This window comes from Pinus tabuliformis, chromosome 8 (assembly GCF_031772625.1).
Source record: "Pinus tabuliformis cultivar Carrire ecotype Pingquan chromosome 8, CPIR1, whole genome shotgun sequence".
NCBI lineage: Eukaryota > Viridiplantae > Streptophyta > Pinopsida > Pinales > Pinaceae > Pinus > Pinus tabuliformis.
Genome location: NC_142294.1, coordinates 1,779,623,806 through 1,779,647,536, shown reverse-complemented (window position 1 = coordinate 1,779,647,536; position 23,731 = coordinate 1,779,623,806). Strand labels below are relative to the sequence as shown.

At 36.8% G+C, this 23,731-nt stretch overlaps 1 protein-coding gene across 1 annotated transcript in view; it reads right to left on the bottom strand.

The window, feature by feature from the left end:
* Nucleotides 1–20,419: 20,419 nt before the first annotated feature.
* FTSHI1 (FtsH extracellular protease family) overlaps nucleotides 20,420–23,731 on the bottom strand; it is a 324,012-nt gene continuing 320,700 nt past the window's right edge. The window contains exons 17-18 of the mRNA XM_089374484.1: nucleotides 21,525–21,826; nucleotides 20,420–20,893 (exon numbers count right to left, since the gene is read on the bottom strand). Of these exons, the coding sequence (XP_089230610.1) occupies nucleotides 21,596–21,826 (231 nt within the window). The 3' untranslated portion in view covers nucleotides 20,420–20,893; nucleotides 21,525–21,595. The remainder of the gene's footprint in view (nucleotides 20,894–21,524; nucleotides 21,827–23,731) is intronic.

Below are 23,731 nucleotides of genomic sequence, written 5' to 3'. Positions count from 1 at the left end.
GAGGCAAAAGGACCATCCAAGAAGTCTACCAATCACCTGAGCCATCAATAGAGGAGGATTATCAACCACTATCAGAAATATTAGTACATCTTCAGGGTACTGCTATAGCAAAGAAAAAGGAAAAAGGAAAACAGAGTATACAAGAAAAGAGTACTAGTCCACCATACTTAAGGAGAAGCACCAGGCTAAGAGGAAAGGGGAGTAAAACACAAATAAAACGGCCCCACTTCATCGACTTGGGTGGAGAGACACCTAAGAAAACTCCAGCTGGACGTAGTCCACCTCGTCCTCAGCCAAGCATTGAAACTAGTCCTCCACATGATGAAAGCCCTTCTCGGCCAGAGCTAGAGAGCAGTCCTCCTCGTCCACCAGATTTTGACCTCAGTCCAAGAAAGACACCTGAGGTAGATCCCAATCAACAGGAGGTATATGACTACTTGGAATCATTAGAAAAATCAGTTGCAGGTCCAAGTACCACTCTGCCACTAGATGCACAAGTTCAGTCCTTAAAGCAAGAGGTATTTGAATTAGAGGTCCTAAACAGGCATATCAAGCAGGAAAATGAAGCACTCAAAGAGCAGAACAAAGTAGATAAAATTATTCATGATAACACTATGCTCCATTTGGGACTATGGCAAAAGAAAAACAAGAAACTGAAGAAAAAGTGCAAAACGTTGAGCAGAGCATTGATCAATCTCAAATTCAGATGTCTAATAAGGAAACCAAGGATGGTGGTAGCACCAAAGAAGAAGAAAAGAGAGCTAGATGTCCTAGCAGAAGCATCAAAACATATGGATTAGAAGGGAATGAATAAATTTTGGTTGCATGAGGACATGCAACACCTTCACAGTGGGGGTCTGTTGAGTCCTAAACCTGCACTTCCCTATATACCCTTTCAGCCTTCTTTTTCTATTTACTTCATCTACCAACCGGTCAAATCATTGCATATTAGTCTAAAAAGAGCTTATGAAATGGTTTCCTAACTATGTTTATGACTGTTGTTTGATTTAGATTTTTGTTCAAACAGCTGCGGAAACTTGTCACTTTCCGCAGCCAGCCCAAGTTTCCGCAGCCATTTTGTTAAAGGCTATGTTACAGGTGTCCAATGGAGAAACCGGCCACATGGGCAAGCTGCAAGTGATGTGTACATGGAGTGTGTCCCCTCAGTTCAGCCAAATCACTCATAAACGGTCGTGGTCAACCACGGTCAAAGGAAGGGCCAAATGAGGAGTTTTGCGGTGGCACGGCTCTGTTTTGCCCACGTGAAGGTTTGCGTGGCACGATCCTTAGTTTCCGAAGGTACTGGCACACCTGTAGAGCAGCCCATGAACTGAATCGAGCAGCCACCACTCCATGGATTCAACTGTCATGATGACCATAACGCTATATCTTAGGCCAAGGAGATTTACGTGTCTCTTGGTAGCATAAAATCTAGGAATTAGTTGCAGCACATTCACTTATAAATAACACGTTAATATACGTTGGATAGTTAGTTTTTTGAGATGTAATTTTGACTGTTGTTATCAGCCCACTGTACTGTGCTTTACTTTGTTTTATTATTGCACTTTAAATACATGAGAAGATAGCATTCCTGAATTTGATTTGTGACTAAGTGATTGACTGGCCGAGGTTGCAGAGGGCCCCTGTACACCAAAGCTTTGTATAGTTTCTTACTTGCTTTCATTTACTATTTTTATAATCATTGCTTGTATATATATATTGTGTTGTTATGATGTTCATTGCTGTCCATATTTCCTTTATGTTTTCTTTTCTAACTGTTAGCTGATCAGTGCTTCTTTTACAGGTTTTTTAGGCAGCCCGGGCAAATTTACATATTTTTTATAACTACTGACATGAGATCATCTTGTCCTTTCTGCTGATTTTTATTTCCTGAGTTTAATTCCAGCACTGTCATTTCTTTCAAGTTTTGTTTTGCTTATTTACTTTTCTGCTACTTAGACATCATATTACTCATATGTTTATGATTTCCTTTCTATAGCCAAGCGACTCAATTAGTAAGGAATCAGAATATTACTTGTCGTAGTATGATTTAGTTTGCTTTCCTGCAAGTTAGAGATTGAATTACTTATGTCATTTTCAAGAGTTGAAATATGAATGAGTAGTTAAATCTTAGTTTCCTTTTATGCAATTTATATATCATATTACTCAGCTTGTTTATGATTACTTCCTATAGCCGGAGTGAGTCGAAAGGTGAAGGGTCAGAATGTGGGTTGAAGTAGTGTGATTTAATTTGCTTTGATTTCAGTCTTTGAGTTGCTTTAAGTTCAGTTTTTATTTTCTTTTTCATTCAGCAATAAGGATATTGGGCCATTGTCACTAGTTCACTATTTAGGTACATTTACTTCCTTTTGAGAATTGATTTCATTACAGTCAGTTTGAAACTTTCTTTTTGAGAACTTTTAAGTTTGGAAAATCACTGTAGAAATCACCATTACCATCCATACTTAACTTTCAACTTCGCCATCACACACTAGGGAATCCACAGAAGATAAACCCAAAAACAAACTAAAAAACTCAAAAAAGACAAAAGACTAAGAAAATGGTTATCTTGCACATATAATGCGCTTCACTTCATCAGTTTACGAATCCCGGATTGACATTTTAAATAGCAATTTAGGACACACTAAATTGACCAAACATGTAGCTGGATGAATTCCAGGTGAGCAGCCTATGAGGGGAATGGATCAACTATGATCGACAGGTTGCCTTTGTGTGAGGAAAACACTGAAGCTTGAGTACTTGACAAAGCAAGACCAAGTGTTTTGTAAGGTTGTAGAGAAGCGCCAAAGAGGCTAAGGCAAAATTTTGGAAGGTGGTTGTAGCCACTACAACACTTCCATGCATGAAAGTTTGAAGCCCCAACCAATTTGTTGCTTTCCTTGCAAAAATACATGTTGACAGATTCAGATGAAGTCATAAATATACTTGTGTAGATACTTCTTTCTCCACTTACTTCCTCCTTGAATTTGAGGATGATATAGATAGTAGAAAACTCCTTAATGAAGATAGTTGTCTTCACGAATGATTATTGACCCCACAAGGAGATAGATCACCTTTTATGATGAATGTCCTTAATGATGATGATCAATGATGGCTTGATTATTTCTTGATGGTCCTTGTAATATCTTCTTTAAGGATAAGGAGGTCCTTGCTTCAACGAGAGGGAGACTACCGTAGAACCTTTTGAAGATAATGATCACATCCTTGATCTTGCTTTTCTATGAAGGAACTTCTTGTATAAGTTCTTCAGCTTGAGCATGGTCTTTGTGGTCTCTTGAGATGTCTTGAGGGTTCCACCAACTTCTTTGTAGGCTTCTTCTTTGGTTATGACACTTCCTTTGTAGATCTTGACTTCACGATAATCTTTGCTTTGATGCCTTCCTTGAAACCCTATCCTTGTGTCTCTTGATTAGATGCTCTTTCTTGACTTTGTTACCTTAGCTATGATACCATGTTGAGAAATATAGGGCATATACCATGTTGAGAAATATAGGGCATCAAGTATTAGGTGATTTCTCTTCAATTAATAATTTCTTTTGAGTGCATTTTACTTCTTTAGATTATGATATTCTTTTACGTAGGTTATTAGTGTTCTTCTTCATTAAACAACTACCAATGCATGAACATAAATAGATATGAGACACATAATGTAGGCTATCGGCCAAGGCCAAAACCACTCACTCTTTGAGAGGAAAACACGCACAAATTCTTCTTATAGAGATTCCAATTGATGAATACCAAGACCAAGACCCTTGACCTATTTTCCACTCCAAGTCCAAGACATAATTTCTCTTGACAATCAATTTTCCTCCTTCATAGATTCTGCCATCAAGTCATCCATGTTTGTTCTTCCCCTCAATGTGTTAGCATACTAGGATCCATGTGACTATGTTTTGTACTGAGATCATTATCTTACCTCTTCCATGGCACTAAGATCCTCTCATTGTAGTATCCCCGAGACCTAATCGTTGCCATAACACCGAGTTGCATTGTGACCCTCTTTCTGTGGTACCACCGAGATCATCTCCTAACCGAGCTTCTTCTTATGGTGGTATTGAAGTAGAGATAGCACCAAAAATGTGTCTTTACTTAACTATAATGACACCAAAATAGAGAGACCTCCTTTATGTGATTATACTGAACCTTGTCATCTAAAATAGCACTGAACCATACTGTGACATGTGACTGAAATTGTGTCTAACATCTCTACTGCAATCCGCACTGTGATTTCTGCAATTAGATTGAGATTCTTTTTACCCTTATCCGAGCTTCTTTCTTGAAATGACATTTGAACTTGTCACTATAATTTCCCATCGAATTTCAGAGGTGATCGAACTGTTTTATTGTGTAATAGGCTAAGTTTCCTATTTGTAGTAGTATGTCCACATATATTAGCTGGCATGAGTTCTATATTTCATCTTGCAGCCAATTTGAAGAAGGATAACTTGTGCTTGTCTTGGAGGGCTACCTGGAAATCCTATTGACTTATATACATTTGTAACATGCCCAAGAAGGGTTCTTCATACATGACATTGATTCTCTTTGACTTTTATGACTAGATGACAAATCCTAAAGGCTCACGATGGGGGACATCTAAAAATAAATTCCTTGATCATAAACCAATGAGGTAAGCATTACAATAAATATTTTATTTTCCTTCCTTACATCATTTACATAAAAATCACAATTAAATGACATTATGAAAATCGAACCTAGTTACACTTTTCAACATACAAAACCATCACCTTTTTTCCCTGCAATTTTTTATTGGAAGGAAAATTGATTTCCAACCACCTCAATTATTAACTCTAAAAAACCTAATGAATGTGATCTCGAGACCTCTATGGACATAGCACATCTCCTAATCAAGCCAAGCCGCAAGGCGATTAAGAATGGTGATTTACTTTTTAACTATGATATCACATACACGCCCACAAATGATATCAAAGTTGTATGGAGGGACTAAACACACAATAAAAAAACAATAACACATGCCTATGGACATTGCACCAACATGTACAATAAATAAACAAATATAATATGAACAAATATCCACACACACATTATTGATACAAATATTCTCACATTTATACACATGCTAACATATAATCATATATGCAAATGAGTTTATATTGGACATTGGATAAACCAATGCTCCTCGTGTGTTTCACGACATGGACTAACCACACCTCATGGATCCTTACCTATGGTGATTCGATCATTGACTAACACCTGCAGGTTTTGGTCTAACAAAAATCATGATTCCCAACAAGTGGTATTAGAGTGTGTCAAGAAAATTAGGGGTAGCTAGAGTATATGATCTCTCTTACTTTGTTAATTACTTGCGATGCATTTTTACTTGATTAGATTTCTTCTTTTACTTGATTATTATTAAAATTCTCTTCATCAAACAACTACCAAACCATATAGAACAATAAGACAAAAGACATGACATATAGGTGATCAGCGAGGGCCAAAACCTCTCCAACTGAGAGGAAAACCCAAAATAATTTGCCTCTTCTTATAGACCTTCAGTTGATGAATTCCAAGACCTATGACCCTTGACCAAGACCCTCCAAGACCAAGTCAAATCTTGCTTCTAACAACTTTTGCAATTTCAACTTCCAACAAATTCTTCTACAATTCAACCTTCCCAACATTTTCTTCTGGAACTTTGACCTGCTTAGCAGATTCTTCTGGAATTTCGATCTACCCAACAGATTCTTCTACAACTTTGACCTACCTAGCAGATTCTTTTGCAGAAACCCTAAACCTTGCACTTGAGAGAAATAATTGTGTATTCTTGTTCCTTTCTTTTTCGTTTGGGAATATTCTCTCTCCTAGAGAACTCGGCTTGCAAAAATGCTCTTTTTGGTGACCTAATTTGACTTCTACAACTCAACTTTTACTGCAGCAAAAGGAGCCCTAATTCCTTCACACGTGTGGAGAGAAGTAGCCCAAAACTAGTCCAAAAATCTCGTCCTCCTTTTCTTCCTTCACCCTCCTCTACTTCACACTTTTCTCTTCCTTGTGATCAAGCTTGAGTGAATGAAGTGTGTCTCCAAAGTGAGGTCGAAGTCTCCTTTATATAGGCTTCTTGTCCATGTTTGTAGGTCGACTTGTTGATTGTGTAGGCCGACTTGTTCATTGCATTATGATGAGGTCTTGGAGGGTCCTTTGACTCAACTTTGACTCAAATAAATTCTTTTCACAATATGTAACATGCCCAAATGGGTATTTCATATATGACAATGACTCTCTTGATTTGTAGACACAATGGCGAGCCCTAGAAGCTCTCAATGGGAGCTTGACCTATAAAATAAATTTCCTTGAGCATGAAATCCATGCCTCAAGAATAACAATAAGAAAATTATTTTTCTCTTTCCATTAAATATATAAAATCATGATTACATATGTCATTATGAAGACCAAACCTAGTTACATATTTCGACACTCCCTCTTAACTAGGGAGGTATTCATAATCTATACAAGTTACTCAAACATTCTCAACCTGAAGACTTCTCATAAGAAAAGTCAGATTAGTAACCCATCTGTTCAGTATCATATCATCCAGCATTGTCACATAACAAGCCCTTGACTAAAAAATCTATCTCTCATTAGATCAAAGGACAATGTTGGTGAGACCAATGATTATAGACACCTTCGTCATTGTCTCTCAAGGTACATACCCCACCCAGGTGTTCACAGAGTATGTCCTTCCAAGACTATTCTTATCTTGGATTCTCAATCCTCAAAGAATATCAATCCTCTACAACTACTATTATCTTAGATTCCCTACCTCATCCTCAAAGAGTATCGATTGTTAGATGCTTACCCAATCCTCCATTCTTTCTTCCCAAAGTGAAGACAATAATGATGTGTCTATCTCTCCCTCTCAACTAGGGAGGATATCCTCATTTCTATAAAGCAATGTAACCATTCCTATAAAGGAATGTACCCAAGCTCCCTCTTGTTTAGAGACTTGTCCAAGCTCCAACTAGGGACTTGCTTCCAACAACATTCTTTCTGCTCTAGGTGGAGATTATGGGACCACCAACTGCTTGAGGGGCTCCTTCTTTCGATGTCATGAAGTTCATATTTTTCATTATGGAGCCTTCATCAGTCATACAGCATCAACCATCCATCACTTTCCTTCACAAACCATATCAGTCATGTCAAATTTTCTTTAATGGAAAGTGATATTCTAGTCCACATCTAGCTTTTCTTCATACTGCTACCTCTTCATGCTTCCTTTAGGATCTTCCATCCAACCACATGACTTCTAGTCGTAGGTGACATCTGCAACCCTATTTTGGTTGCCCTATCTCAACCCATCCAGATGCTGTTCAATAATAAAAATGATCATCAAATCACAAGTACCTTTTGCGATGGCCTTTCAACATGACATCTTGTTATCCTGAACATCCTGCACATTATGTTGTAGCGGCTACAACCACCCTCCGAAGTTTCTCCTTGGCTTCATTTTCGAGCCTCCCTACCAACCATCCTAGTAGCACGTCTTGCACTATCAAGTACACAGGCTTCATTGGTTTTTCAGCAGCTTGCCAACCTATGCATGTTAGTTTGCTTCACTCCCATCACAGGTTACTACTCCAGACTTGGGCTAGTTGCTAGCTGAGCAACTCCCTCAAAAAATTGTGCAATTCTAGAGGGGAACCAACCTTCCCTCCCGAAATTGTGCAAATTTGTTGGACAGCCTGCTGGGCTCAAAAATTGCACAATGCAGTCAGACAGTCTTCCTTGGGAAAATTCCGCAATCTAGCCCAACAATGTAGCTCAGTCCAGAAATTGTGAAAATTAGTTGGGCAAGCTGCTGAGCTCCAAAATTGCGCAGAGCAGTCAAACTGGCTTCCTTGGAAAATTGTGCAATCTAGCCAGCACTGCAACTCAACCCAAAAATTCCGCAATTCTGGGCAGCAGTCACCTCCTCCTCCTAGAATTTGTTCAATCCCTCTAGGACAGCCAGCCCAGCTCCTCCCAGAAATTGCATAATTATAGGTAGCAGTCACCTGCTCCTCCCAAAAATTGTGCAATCCCTCTAGGACAGCTAGCCCAGCTCCTCCCAGAAATTGCACAAATCCCTCTTTCAACCAAGCAAATTGTTGCATGTGCCTTCAGGTTGACCGGTTCCCTCTGGGACTGAGAAAAACTGACTTGCATGCATGGGCTGCTCTTCACGAAATAGAAAAATTCAGCATGCAAAAGCCATCCCTAGATTTAGGGATCTATTTTTAGCATCTAGAAGTTACATGCATAGATTATTTTAGAAACCTCTCGCAAAGTGTTGTTTCTTCTTAGATGTGTGGCATACACGGCATAACCTCGATCTTATCAAAACTTATGAACCGGATGCTACAGAGCTCATTCGTCACATCGATCTTGCAGCTCTGACATCTCACATTTCATCCAGGAGTCTTCAGCACTTTCAACTTAGTTGTTTCAAGGTAAGTCTGCTTTTCATATCTTGCACTGCATTTCTGTCTCTTTTGGTGTTTCGCTTTGTGTGAGTGTTGTCTGCTTGATTTCAATGATTGTTTGTTGCCATTTCAATGTATGTTAGCTTGTAAAAGCATTGTTTCATTTTTCATTCGCATCTCACTACTGTCGCATGCATGACACTATTTTTTCACCGACAGTGATCGTTGCAATGAATCACTTTACACACATGCACACTTTCTCGTTTTCTAAATCTTGCACTTATTGTTTGCATGCATGATCATTCACTCTTGTTTACACTCAGTATCACCATGCATCCAGAATTCTCATGTTTTAAGTTGCTTGTCTATCGGTCTGGGCTACCATAGCCCGGACCTTGCCTTGCCCGACTAGCATTGCACATTTCTGGAAGTGAAGGCTCTACCTTCCCTCCAGAAATTATGCAAGTCTGGCCCAGCACTGACCTCCAGGCTTGCATTGTGCAATTATGAGAGGCAGTGCCTTATTAGCCCCAAAAACTACGCAATGAAGTTTGTTGGTTTGCATGTCATTACTGACTAAAATTGTGCATTGCGTAGTTTCAGTCCTCAGTAGGCCAGGCTGGACTATGCATTGCGCAGTTCTAGCAGTCATTCAGTCTCCCGACATCTCGAATTGTGCCTTGCGCAGTTTTGGCAGTCAGTCTCCAAACCTCCCGGTGAAAATTGAACAATCTTCACAGACAGTGACACAGGTATGTTGCATGTCAGTCCTCTAGTTTGTTTTGGTTTTTAACTTACAGATTGCTTGTCATAGGTGTTCGTCTGCCTCTCAGTAGCACATGTTTAATGTCTTCCAGGAGAGCAGAGTCGAAAACACTCTTCAGAGCACAACTGGGGATGCAGTCGATCAAGTGTCTATGAACTTGCCTATCTATGAAGACATCAAGTTGTTCATAGACAAGGATATCAAGATGAAATTGCAATGGTGTCACAGCGAGAAGGTAGCACATCTGCATGTGATAGATGCAAGAGGAGGGTTGTTGACAGCACAGATGTGGAACAAAGTTGCAAGCTCAAGCAGATCCACCTGTGATGAAAGCAACTTTGGAGATTGAGGCTATGAGGTGATGGCGCGACAAGAGGACTGCGCGAAGGCAAAGAGAGAAACAGAGAAGGAGTTGCAAGGGCTGAAGCAGCAACTCAAGGAAGAACAAGAGCTGCATAGACGAGAGAAGGAGTTGCAGCAGGAACAAGTACAATAAGAGGCACAACATCCACAGACTAATGGAATTTCGCCCATACGGGCTATAGATCCATTCAGCAGCGAGTATGGAGCAGAAAAGGTGAGCAGTGCTCTCAATTCAGGAGCATGGATGTCATTATGCACACGCATGTGATCCCACCCATTGGCACACTCACCGAGGCGAAGACAAGAAGCAAGTCTGACTAGAGATGAACATGTATTTTGACAAGTTGATGCACATGGTCACCAGCACACATTGGAGATCAGCACAGAACCTATGCATTAGTATGTTGCTAGTCCAGCTCCACTCAAGACAGTGATACGCATATTATCAAACAAGTTGGACAGAGGAGCCATATCAATGTACCCATATGCAACGGAGGCAGGAGTTTGCTTTCATCAGGATGTCACCATTGAGCATGCGGACACCATCACGAATGACCAAGCTTGGCATCAATTCACCACCATCGGTCATTGCAAGGATTTCAAAGAGTTGGTCTTACCACAACTGTCTGAGTGTTAGTGATAGCTTGCATGGCTTCGTCAAGCCTATTTTGTCTCACATGGGTACATGTGCAGATTATATGTAACATCTTGTCAAGTGGAAGTTCAAGTGTCGATAGTTGAATGTAACAATCATATAGTAGTTGATGAGTCATGAGGGTCAGTGAACAGTCACAAAGGGGAATGTCAAAGGTCACCCCACCTTTGCTCTATATAGTACCTCATAACTCATTGTATAGACTTTTGGTCAGCCAAGCTTCTAATAGGAGTATCTTAGAGAAAGCTTGGAGAGTATTGTTATGAGCCTTGGCTTCTCCACAGTGCAGGCTAGTATATCTCTTTGGAGAAGGCGGCAATGACTGTAACGTTCCGCTATCGAGACTAGTGGTTGGTCATGGTTGTACTGTATGATTGGAACTTTCACTTCTTAATATAACAGAGCCAGCACGTTTCATGCATATGTTGTTATTGTATTTTATTTATCTTGTTTACTCTAATGATATATGTATATGTTTGCTTACGCATGCATGTATGGACTCTTTCTGTATAAGAATGTATGAATCTTACTAAGATGTGTTGTTGGTTTAACCATCACTTTGGATTGTTAACTTTCTTACCAGTTTGTGATGCATCTTCGCTCGTCTATTCCCTTCCAAGCCGCGTGCTTCCACAGGTTTCCAAAGGGCGCACTCACCTCACTTTCCATGTGTTAGAACCGTTCATGCACATTGCTTAGCTTGTTGCGCATGTCACACCCTTGCTACAAACAAGGACATCTTACTTACCTCTGCATGCAACCACGGTCAAGGTGATATCATACGACCCACTATTGGGACTCCTACACCAAACGATCTGAGGTTTAGTTGGGACTTCTTATTGGGGAGATCCCCTGACATGTTGGCGAGTCCAGCACTGTCAACACATTCATAAACACATCTCCAAAACTTCATATGTCAAGGGTCTCCTTTCTTTACAGACCTCATCATGGTCTTTCTTCTTTAAGGAGATGTCATGTTCAATTCATGATGTAGATTGGATGTAGATTGTCTTTTCTTATGTGACCATAGTTGCATCTTTCATGATCTCTTCTTTCTTCCTTCACATATTGATTCCCAGGAACTTTCATCCACAGTTCATTCATCTTGATTGTCAACCACCTGACATTCTACATGAGGACATATTCTGTTGATTTCATCTTGTCAATATGTGAACCATGATTTCATGCATCTTTTCAAAGAAATAGATCCTTGATCATGCTCTCAAGGTAGAGCATTTACCCATGCTTTCTCCAACTATATGATGACATGATTTAAACTATCTAATATATCAATACATACTTCTTTTCTCCTTTTGGTCATCTAGACTTCCTTTGGCAACTTCCTTTCATTGATTGAAAGTACTTCAACCATCTCGACATGCTACACTCCTTTGTGATCATACCATCATCCTTCTAAACAATGTATCCACATAAGGTGGAATGATCAGCAAGACATTGGCTTCTTCCAGGTAGAGGTGAACCTTCTATTGAAGATTCCAATAGAGGATCTAGATAATCCTCATTCAGCAGAAGCTCCTTTGATGATGATGTATGATGAATTCCTTCTATCATGCTAGATGACTTTCTTTCAACCATATGCATTACACAAGCTTTCAATTAGGTTACCATGAGCTACTTCCTTTATGTGATGATAGTTATATCCATGTAGAATTTTGCTTCAGCTCTCCTTTTCAAGCTACTAAAATTAGTTCTCGCTTCAATCGTATGCCTCTACCATTATGTCATCTCCTAATATGATGCATCCTATCATACTTACCATGCTTACTACAATGATAACTATTATTTATAGAACTTAAAAGAACTTAGTGGAGGAGATTATCTAAATCATAGTAGAGATATCTCCCTTCCTCCTCCTCTGATTTTTTCATCTCAGGTTCTTCCACTTCTTCAATGATATGGGCTTCTTCCCTTCCTCCTTTGTTGTTGTCCTTCATGAGTTTAGGACGATCTCTTTTGTAGTGCCCATATTCATGACAGCTATAGCATTGGATTCTTGACATACTCTTGTTCTTTTTCTAAGGACCAAACTTTCCAAACTTTCCATTCTTCCTGGCCGTGGTAGCAAATGCCTTGACTTGCTCATTTGATCCTACATCGTTGTTTTCCTTTAACCTAGTTTCTTAAATTTTACACAATGACCAATGTTATCATCAAAAAATTAATCATCTAGCATAATTTACTAGATGGATCGAAGTACACCATATAAAACTAATTTTACCATAATAAAATGGCTTTCACTATCAGAAATTACTTAATAAACCACCTTTGTTAAGTAATTTATAGTTAAAACCATGAAGAACAATTAAATAAATCACTATTTATTTTATTTTCTTCTATGAACAATTAATTTAACCATTGTTTTATTATTATTCATTCTCATATTTGACCTAATCATGAAAAATAAACATATAATCATTAATTATCTTATTTTTCTCTAAGAATAATTAATTAATCACTAATTAGTTATTATTCCTTGTCAAATTTGATTAAATCCCTTAGGAATAATTAAATAAATCCTTAATTTTTTATTATTCCTTAATTAATTCATTGAGATGATAAATAAATCATTTATTTATTTATTATTTCTAAATAAAAGTTTAAATATGTTTTCCCTCCTAAACAAATATAATATATTCCAAGAATGGGATCAATAATATTTTATTATTGGTTATTATTCGAAGATAACTCAATATTTTGTTATAAATAGAAGGGTTTTCCATTCATTATTCACTTTTAATTATTTTTACTGTTGCACTCACTATTGTAACGGTTCCTAGGACTATTCCGCTTGATGTGACCATCGGGATAGAACCAGAACCAACACTAGGTTGGGTTCCTGCATCAGCTATGGGTCGAGACATGGTGAAAATGTGTGGTGAAGGAAGCTCGAAAACGGATGAGGAATCAGAAGGACAAAGAGAAGAGTTGGTATGGGGACTCGGAGGGCTATGAACTTGAACCCAACGGGGAGGGGTAATATGCCCAAGTGGAAACTAGAGGTGAAGGCCTAATAGTCTCCGCAACAAACACCTTGGTGGCACAATGGTGGTAGGACACACGTGACATAGAAATGCTAAAGGGAGATCAATAATATATCTTTGTCTCGATGTTGGGAGATAAATTTATTATGTTAAGTTTTGGCTTGGCGGTGTAAACCAAGCACTCTTCGCTTAAGGTGTGCAAATGTGTGCAATTGTATTAATTGATTAAGCCCAGATTGTGTTTGTAAACAAAAGAAAAAAGCTTGTTGAAAATAAACTAAAATTAATAACAGAAAATGAACAGCAAAATAATTAACTAAACCCTACCCAAACTAAGTTTGCAAACACTGCACTGGTTGGTGGCTAAATCGACGAAAAATACACTAAAGCGATCAAGAGATCTAAATGTTGGTGTGACTGGGATCAAGTGACACTAAGCTACTAGAAAGTGGTGCAGCAACAGCAAAAAACTAGAGAGGAAGATCGTTGCAAAAAGATAGGGAGATGGGTGAAACACCTAGGGAAACCGATGGGACACTAAGGCAAATGACAAAATATGTTTAAATGTGAAACTAAGGATGGTAACAACATATCTTAACAGATTTGAAACAAAATGGTACAGATCAAGGAAATGTGGTTGAAAGCGTTGCAGAAACTCAAACTACTCACTCAGCTAAACTCCTCCTAGAAAGGTGGAAGCGTACTAGAAGCCCTAGGGGAGGCTAAATTCGACTTCGACGAGTAAATAAGAGTGGATCAAGGCCTAAGCAAGGTGAGACAGAGGTTAGACAACCTAGCAGACAGCTCTCTACAAAACCTATTAGATCTAAGAAAAACCCTAAAACCCAGAAATCGTAGGTCCTGACTTGGTTCTCTGTAGGGATCACACTTTTTGGGTTGTTAAGTGTGCTTTGGCCTCCAAATCGCACATTTTGAGCCAAAAAGTGTGATTTCTACTCTATGGATCTCGGTTGGAAAATCTCGGAAAAAAGTGTCGCCTTTGTCACGATTGGTTCCTGTGACCTACGGAAACGACCAAAAAGCTTACGAACGTCAGAAATTTAACAGATGTAGGGTTAAAAAACTAGGAAATATTTATAGAATTGGAAAGAAAAACCCTAAGTTGAAAACCAAAGGTCACCCGAGTTTCTGGATTTGAAGTATAAACCCAGTGGACTCGCTAATTTTATGATTGGCAACAATCAGAAAATCCCCAGTGGACTCGTCAATTTTGTTGTAGTGTTTTCTTCTCAAAGATGTACAAAAAGAACCCACTTAAGATTGTGGATAACAAACAATCTCAACAATATAAATGGCTACTAGTGGATGACAAACAATCTCAACAATATAAACGGTTGCTAAACATTGTAGATCTGTAGCAACTGATAGAAACAAAACCTGTCAAAGTCGATATCTATGCCACAATCTTAGTTAAACACCAAAAAGAAAGAGTAATAACTCTAATCATCCAATGGAAACCATCTATGTAAATAATAATTTTATTATATCACATGTGAAGAAAACAAATAAATATTACCCATCCCCCTCTATGGGATGGGTTTGAAGATAAATGTTACCGATTCCCCTCTACGGGATGGGTTCTTGGCTACCCTCAAATGTCTTCAACTCGTGTAGAGTCTCTCTCCTCTATAATCTGTAAACCCAACAAAAATATGGTGTGCGACAATGAAAATAATCAGAGTTGCAACAGTGAGTGCAACAATGAAAATAATAAAAAGTGAATAATGAGCAAAATATTGAATTATCCTCGAATAATGAACAATAATAAAATATCATTGATCTCATTCTTGGAATAACCACTTTGAATATTTTATTATATTTGTTTAAGAGAGAAAAAAGTATTTAAACTTTTATATAGAAATAACAAATAAATAAATGATTTATTTATCATCTCAATGAATTAATTAAGGATTAATAAATAAATAAGGATTTATTTAATTATTCCCAAGGGATTTAGTCAAATTTGACAAAGAATAATAATTAATTACTGATTAATTAATTATTCTTAGAGAAAAATAAGATAGTTAATGACTTATCTGTTTATTTTTCATGATTGTGTCAAATATGACAAGGAATAATAATAAAACAATAGTTAAATTAATTATTCCTAGAAGAAAATCAAATAAATAGTGATTTATTTAATTATTCTTCACGGGTTTAACTATAAATTATTTAACAAAGGTGGTTTATTAAGTAATTTCTCACAGTGAAAGCAATTTTACTATGGTAAAATTGGCTTTACATGGTGTACTTCAATCCATCTAGTAAATTAGGCTAGATGATCAGTTTTTTGGTGATAACAACCAAAGTTCACTTAATAGAGTGGCTTCCTTTTTTCCAAAGATGTTAGATGTGAAGTTGCCCCATTCATTTGGAAGTGCATTGAGCACTATGGTGGTCATTTCTTTATTAGATATTATTTCTCCCAACTTTTGTAGTTGGTCTCTTATTTCTAACACCTTCATAAAATATGGGGCTATTCCATCTTCCTTTAAGATCTTCATTTTGTACAACTCGTTCCTCAAGGATATCACTTATCATGTAGTACTTACGAAGAAAAATTGTATTAATTTGTCATATATTTCTTTTGATGTCCCCAACTTTGATACATATGGTATGAGGGGATCTTTAATGGGTTCTATGAGAATCCTTTAAGCTCTTACTTCCCCTTTCATATACTTTGCAAGACCTTGAGCTTTTCCCTTATAGGTTTAATGATTGTACCCTTAACATGTTCAATGACTTCATTTTCTATGAGGATCAAATATGTCCTCTTCTTCCATATAAGAAAGTTTGATGACCCAGCTAACTTGTTGCTTTCCTTGCAAAATGAAGTCATTTTGATAGCAGATTCAGTCATAAATATAAAGGTATGTACTTGTCAAGTGAAGATGCTTCTTGACAACAATATCTTCAACTTGATGCCTTCTTCATGATGATGTTTATAATAGAAGATGTCTTCTCGATGAAGATGTCTTCCTTCAAAATGATCCTTGGCTCATCGAGGGGGGGATCACTTTAATTGCTTAATGATGATGGCAAAGCTTCTACCTGCTTCCCTTGGATATAGAGACTTCAAGATGCTTCAATGTGTAGTCCTTCTAGGTAGGGTCCTTGAGATCTTCTTTGATGATTATGTGCGAGCTTCCCAACAATCCTTCAAGTGAGAAACCCTTCTTTTGATAAGCTAGGGTTTTGAGGTCTTCTTTAATATTAATTATACTCGTCCCTTGTGAATGTCTTCTCGATGGTACGATGTCAATGTCTTGATCTTTCTTGATACTCCTTTTGATAGTCCTTCTAGTGCAACTAAAGGACTATCAAAAGGACTATCATGTAGTACACACTGAAGCATCTTGAAGTCTCTATATTAGGTAGTCCATCATCATTAAGCAATTAAAGTGATCTTGTCTTACACTGTGTCCTTTTAGGTGTCTTTCCTTGTCATGTCACCTTAGCTCTAAAACCATGTTGAGAAATCTAGGGGCAGCTAGAGTAGATGATTTCATGTACTTCGATAACTACTTGTGATGTAATTTTAATTAACTTGATTAGCTTTCTTCTTTTGCTTGATTATTATTAGGATTCTCTTCATCAAACAACTATTAAACCATAAAGAACAATAAGACAAAGGACACAAGATATAGGCGATCAGCTAGGGCCAAAACCTCTCCAACTGAAAGGAAAACCCATAAGACTTATTCTCTTCTTATAAATCTTCAATTGATGAATTCCAAGACCTATGACCCTTGACCAAGACCCTCCAAGACCAAGCCAAACCTTGCTTCCAACAACTTCTTTTACAATTTCAACCTTCCCAACAGATTCCTTTGGAACTTGGACCTACCTAGCAAATTCTTCTGGAACTTTGATCTGCCCAATAGATTCTTCTCCAAAGTTGACATGCCCAACAATTTTTTTCTACAGAAACCCTAACCCTTGCACGTGAGAGAAATAATGGTATATTCTTGTTCATTTCTTCTTCGCTTGGGTAGACTCTCTCTCCTAAAGAACTCAACTTGCAAAAATGATCTTCTTGGTGACCTAATTTGACTTCTGCAACTTGGCTTTGATTGCAATAAGATGAGCCCTAATTCCTTACGCATGAGTGGAGAGAAGTAGCCCAAAACTAATCCAAAAATCTTGTCCTTCTTTTCTTCCTTTGTTCTCTACTTCGCACTTTTTCTCTTCCTTGTGATCGAACTTGAATGAAGTGTGTCTCCAAAGTGAGGTCGAAGTCTCCTTTATATAGGATTCTTGTTCATGATTGTAGACCGACTTATAACTGTCTCTAGGTTGACTTGTTGCTTATGTAGGCCAACTTGTTCATTGCATTATGACAAGGTCTTGCAGGGTCCTTTAACTCAAATAAATTCATTTTACAATATGTAACATGCCTAAATGGGTCTTCCATATATAACAATGATTCTCTTGACTTGTAGACACAATGACAAACCCTGGAAGCTCTCAATGTGAGCTTCACCTATAAAATAAATTTCCTTGAGCATGAACCCATCCCTCAAGAATAACAATGATAAATTTATTTTTCTCTTTTCATTAAATACATAAAATCATGATTAGATATGTCATTATGAAGATCAAACTTAGTTACATATTTCAACAAAGCATAGGTCACGAGTTCGATATACATCCAACTCGCACTCGGGGGGCGATTGTTGACATTGGATAAACCAACACTCCCCATGTATTTCATGGCATGCATTGACCGCCTCTCGTGGATCCTTATCTTTGATGATTCGATCGTTGACTAAGACCTATAAGTTTTGGTCTAATGACAATCGTGATTCCCAAAAACTTAGTGATGATTTATATCATTAACCATATAGAGTACCTATCATTACATGCCAAAGATGTAAGGAGGGACTAAACACACAATAAACAAACAAGAACACATGCATATGGACACTACATCAGCATGTACAGTAAATATACAAATATATTATAAACACACACAGACATAGACACACACTATTGATACAAGTATTTTCACATTTATACACATGCTAACATATAATCAATTATGCAAATGAGCTTAGTGATGATTTTAATCATTAACATGTAGAGTAGCTATCACTACATGGTTTTCTACATGTTAATTATTTAAATCATCAATAAGCACATTTGCATGAACATGTTCTAATTGATTATAGATAAGCATGCACATAAGTTTAAGAATATGTATGAATATAATAGAAAATTTTATCTTTATCCCTAACTAATATTGGCAAGTTTTTTTAAGAGAAAGTTTAAATTACCATAACCAACAAAAAGCACATTTCAAAGTGTCAAACGATTTACAAATGATGTATCAAAACATTTAAATAAAATATTCATTTCCATTAATATGATTGATCCTTTCATATGTCATGGAACAATATAGGATGCATTGTTAATGCACTCCTTATGTGAAGGTCATCAATTCAAAACCCCCACGATCTAGCTAACAACACACACGACCCTTAATCCATCCATCATTGAACATTTAAATTCCTTTTCAAGATTGATTCAATAACACTTTATTTTCACCTATTAATGAAGTTAAAATACGTTATTATAATCACAACTTCCATTATAATAATAAAAAATATTTTCTTGAGTTACAGGTTTGGATTTCCATTTTCTCTCATTCAAAAGGATTATACTTTCTTTTGATTTATTGCATTATTATAGGACTTTATGATTTTATGTGATAACCTTTCATAGAGTTAGGATGGTAATGACACTTGAGGCTTGACAAACAAATAAATATATGGGCTCTTACTTGTATGCAAGAAAATGCTTGCAGATATGTCAAATACTAATTGATTATTTCATGTATTTATACTAACCAATCTTATCTTCCAAAAAATCAAGGAATAATTGTAGGAGTAAGATCAAATTTGTAAATTTTAAAATTTACAATATCACTACTTTCCATACAAAAGTAACTACATAATATATCACATCCAATAACCATTCCAAACATCCACAAATCCAACAAATTTGAAAAGCTTTGAAACAGTTTTCTTAAAAGAGTTCGTAAGAACTCTCTTTGAATATAAAAAAGAAAGAAATGACTGAGCATCTATACCTTTTTCCTCTCAAATTAATTCTCACATAGTTCTATAAAGTTTATCTTAAACTAAATCCAAAAAATGATAAAGAAATTGAAATCTTACAATGAAATTTTTAAACATTTTTATTTGTAACTATGAAGATTATAAGATTTTCTAAGATATAAAAAAATTTCCTAAAATTTTATAATTCCTTCAAAAATGTCTATTTTATTTCCCATTTATTTTTCTGTGTTATCATTTACCATTTTTTATTTTAATTATAAATTCAATAGATTAGTAATATTCAATTCAATTTAACCTTATTTTCATTATTTGCTGCTTCAAACTTTAAACAGATGGAAAAAAATCTCAACCATATCTGCACCGCATCAATGTCAACTTACATCTTTATATCTCCTTGTTGATTCTTAAACAACCTTATTTCTAAGAATTCCACCCTCATAGTTACCCGGTTTAGATCTATTAGGTATTGTTGTGTATAATAAAATTACTTACCTTGGAAAACAATCGTAGTACACCTTTTGTAAGGGGAGAACTCTTATTATGAGTATCGTTGTGAACTCAACCAAATAAATGGTTGTTGCCACAGAGAAAAATGGTGATTTCTACGAACTTTTCCACATCCGCTTTTCATATAAAGCATACATGTAAGAAAACGTATTATCAAAAGGGTGCTTGGACTTATTCCGAGAGGTAGATTTTACACGAAGTCTCCCTGCACAAGTGTCCATTAACGGTCAACTAGCAAATAGATCTGATAACTGACAGCATCAGTGATGTCTGGAAATCAGAGAAGAAATAAATAATACTTGGCAACTAGGCACAATGATTTTATATGTTCAAATCAGGTGAAAATACTGATCCTACATTTAATTTGTCTGGAGGATATCTTGCTTTAGGTAGAAATCCTTCAAGTTGCCATGAAAGTCGGTTTTAGTCATATTCAGTAATTGAGGTTTGGGTTTATTAAAAAGTCATCAATTCACAATGGGCACAAATTCTGTTTTTCTCCAAATGAAATAAATGATGCTTCTTAAATTCGTGCATCTGGGAAAAAGATTGGAGATTACACGATAACCCAATCAACGTCCAAGCAACTCTTTTAAGGTATTTACACTACAGGTCTTAACAAACTGACACCCCTCGCCCCCTTGGGACTTGGGAGTTATATTATTGAACATGAATCTTTGCAGAAAAAATATAACAGCACCAACATTGGAAGAAGCCAATGAAGCCAAAAGTTTGACAATACATAGGCTTTCGGCACATAATGAAGGATGTTAAACATTAGAACACATTTCATATGCTATACAAAGCTATTCTTCCATCTTAGACAAGAAGGCAATATTTTGAAAAATGAGCACAATAATTACCATGGCATTTCCAAATGCACAATTTTCTCTTGCCTGTAACAAGACACAAGTGCAACGAAATTCTTCGTGTCCCAGATGAAAATTTCCTAGCAAAATTCTTGCCCTTCCATTCTCTTCACATAATCAGTCATTGCACTCTGCATTTCACTCTCCAGATTATCTTTGAGGGCAGTCAACCTAACAGACAAGTAACGAATCACGATCATGTAAGTGCATCCTGTTAGCCCAAAAGATTGGAGTTTGAACTCTTGATACTGTTAGAGCAGCAGATTATAAATGTTATCAATTCTCTCAAGACACAATTAAAAGCTTCTATGCGTGGAAGAGAAGGATGAGCTTAGTTCCACCATTCAAGGTAGACTCCATTTAATATTTTAATCTTTGCATGGCCAGTTCCAGAATAACCATCACCTGCGGAGTTACTACTCATCCATTGAAACACGCAAAATTGCCCAATATAGCTAACTATCAGTCCAGAGTTAGATGACAACCAATATGCTACTCTATGAACGCAAACCACCAGAACTTCTAATCTAATTTTATTCGGTATGCTGGATATTTATTAGAATATAAGTCTAAAGTCAACCGTTTTCAAGGTAATACTCAAAACCAGCTATTATCATGTGAAAACTCAACAGTATACTATGATAAGACAACTTATTGGAAACAGTAACTCATCACCTCATAGAGATCTAGTATCGCGAACACACTCATACGATTTCAGAAAGAAATGCAATCTATTTAGCAACCAAAGAAAGCAAACATTTATAAATCAAAATAAGCAATATAGAAGAGAGATACACTTTACCAATCACATCTGCTTTCCAATGCATGTTCAAAAGATGAAAAACAGATAACGATGCAAGGACTACGTAAGTCCTAATTGACGCTCTTGGAGCTAAGCTTCTCTTCTTCATGACTCGTCTTCTTCCAGGATATAGCTGATGAATCCGATGTCCCCAAAGGAACCATTTGCTGAACTCCATCCCTTGGAGGCAAGCTTCCTGGATTTTCCTCTTCTTCTACAAGATGCACAGGAGTATCTGCTGGATATTGATCAATTATGACATCAAGGTCATCACCTGTGATCTCCTGCATTTCCATGAGAACCTGTAGGAATAATGAACTGTATTAGTTTCAGCCTCATAATTGAAACGACATCAAATTTTTTAATCAATAGCTGACCAGCCAAATGATGATTTTTAAGTTCTGGTTCTATTCAGCTTACAACCCATGTAATGATAAGAAACAAGTCATTTAAAGCCTCAATATCAGCGTTAAGATACATTGCCACAGTTAACACAGATACACATTGCTTCAGTACAAACAAACATAAACAATGATCGATGGGCTTTTTTCAACGGCACTTCCCAAGGTGACCCTCCAATGGGAGGGGCAAGGGGCATCCTCTTATTTCTGAGTCTCTTACTCTGCATTTCAAGGCAGGGTTAAGCATGGGTACAAATAACTTCTCTCTGAATTGATGGCCCTGAAATTGCTGCTGACTTTGGCAGCAGCATACAGTCATCTTCACTTACAGATATTTGGTGATTGAAAGCTTCTGACAAAGTGGTCCAAAAACTTCACACTTTAGCCTTCTTTGGATGAGATTTGGGGTGGGGTGTTCAAGCTGGTTTTCTTTTCTGTCTCTTTTTTACTCATATTTTCACAGAGAGAAATCAGGTGGCTAACAGCTTATCAAAGGAAGGTTTACCTTTAGCTCATGGTGTTTCGATTATCCTCAAAGATCAGAATGGTCACTGTTATGAATTCCAGCAAGCTCTTTTCTTCTAGAGACTTATTGCTACAGTTACAGCTTTATAAGTTTTTTCTATGTTTTGGCTGTAAGGTACTTGGATGAAATGTGATAAGGGAACTTGTACGTTTTATTTTAAGGAGGATAATTGTAACGAACAGATTCAGAATATCTGGAATATGAAAATACCCATAGTAGGATAAACATTAATATATATGTAAATGTTGAATGTAAAAAAGATATGAATGATATGATTACAAATAAGGGCCCACTTATATACCTAGGGAGGTACTCTTTCATGAACAGTCATGTCCTTAGAGACTTGCCTCTTCAATATACTTATCATTATTAACCATTAATTATTAATTATTTATATTCATAACATTGTCTTCCCCTTTAGAAAATGTTTGTCCTCAAAACTTATTGATGAAAAGGCTTATATCTTTTTCTTTCTTGTAATGTCTTCTCATTTTCTCAACTTGTGGAACTATCATCTTCGATGATACAAGACAATATAAATTTCTGAAAGTTGTACAAAGTTGTCATACTGTGAAATAATCTAACCATCATACAAAGAGAATGGCTTATCAAGGTCAAATTCTTTGATAGAATTACCCCTAGGAGATTTCATTCACATTACATGGCCCATACATTGAGAGATGTTACAATATAGACAAAATTCCTCAATTTCAAGCAGTAAATGCATGCAGCAATTAGCCCTAAAACAGCGAAAATCCTAGTCCAATGTATATGACAAAGTAAACAAGAATAACTTGATAAGCATATACTTACATGTAATAGAATATTCTACCATTCACAATTGACAAGAGAGAAGCTCCAAGAGAAGATAGACTAATATCCACACACCAAAATTCATCCATAAAGCTCCAGTTCATCCTCTAGAAAAAGTACAAAAATCCCAAGAGAGAAAAGATCCAATCCAAAATGATGATGAAAAAATGAGTTCATCTCACCTGTATTTATACACAAATTAGGAGTTCGAATTAGCCTCCTTGGCCTACTACATAAGCACCAAAACTAAAATAATGTTCTAATAATTCAACTTTTGGTGACAAGCCCACCAAACTAGCTCATAAATGAAAGAGTAAGCCTCACAAGAGGTCAAATAATAGTCTATGCATGTCTTAGGGCTCTCTAAGAGGCCTCATGAGGTCCATGGGTGCCACAATGAAGAAGAGGACCCTCAAAAGCAATGGACAAGGCGTTGACCCCCTGTAATAACCTGTGGTGCTCAAAAT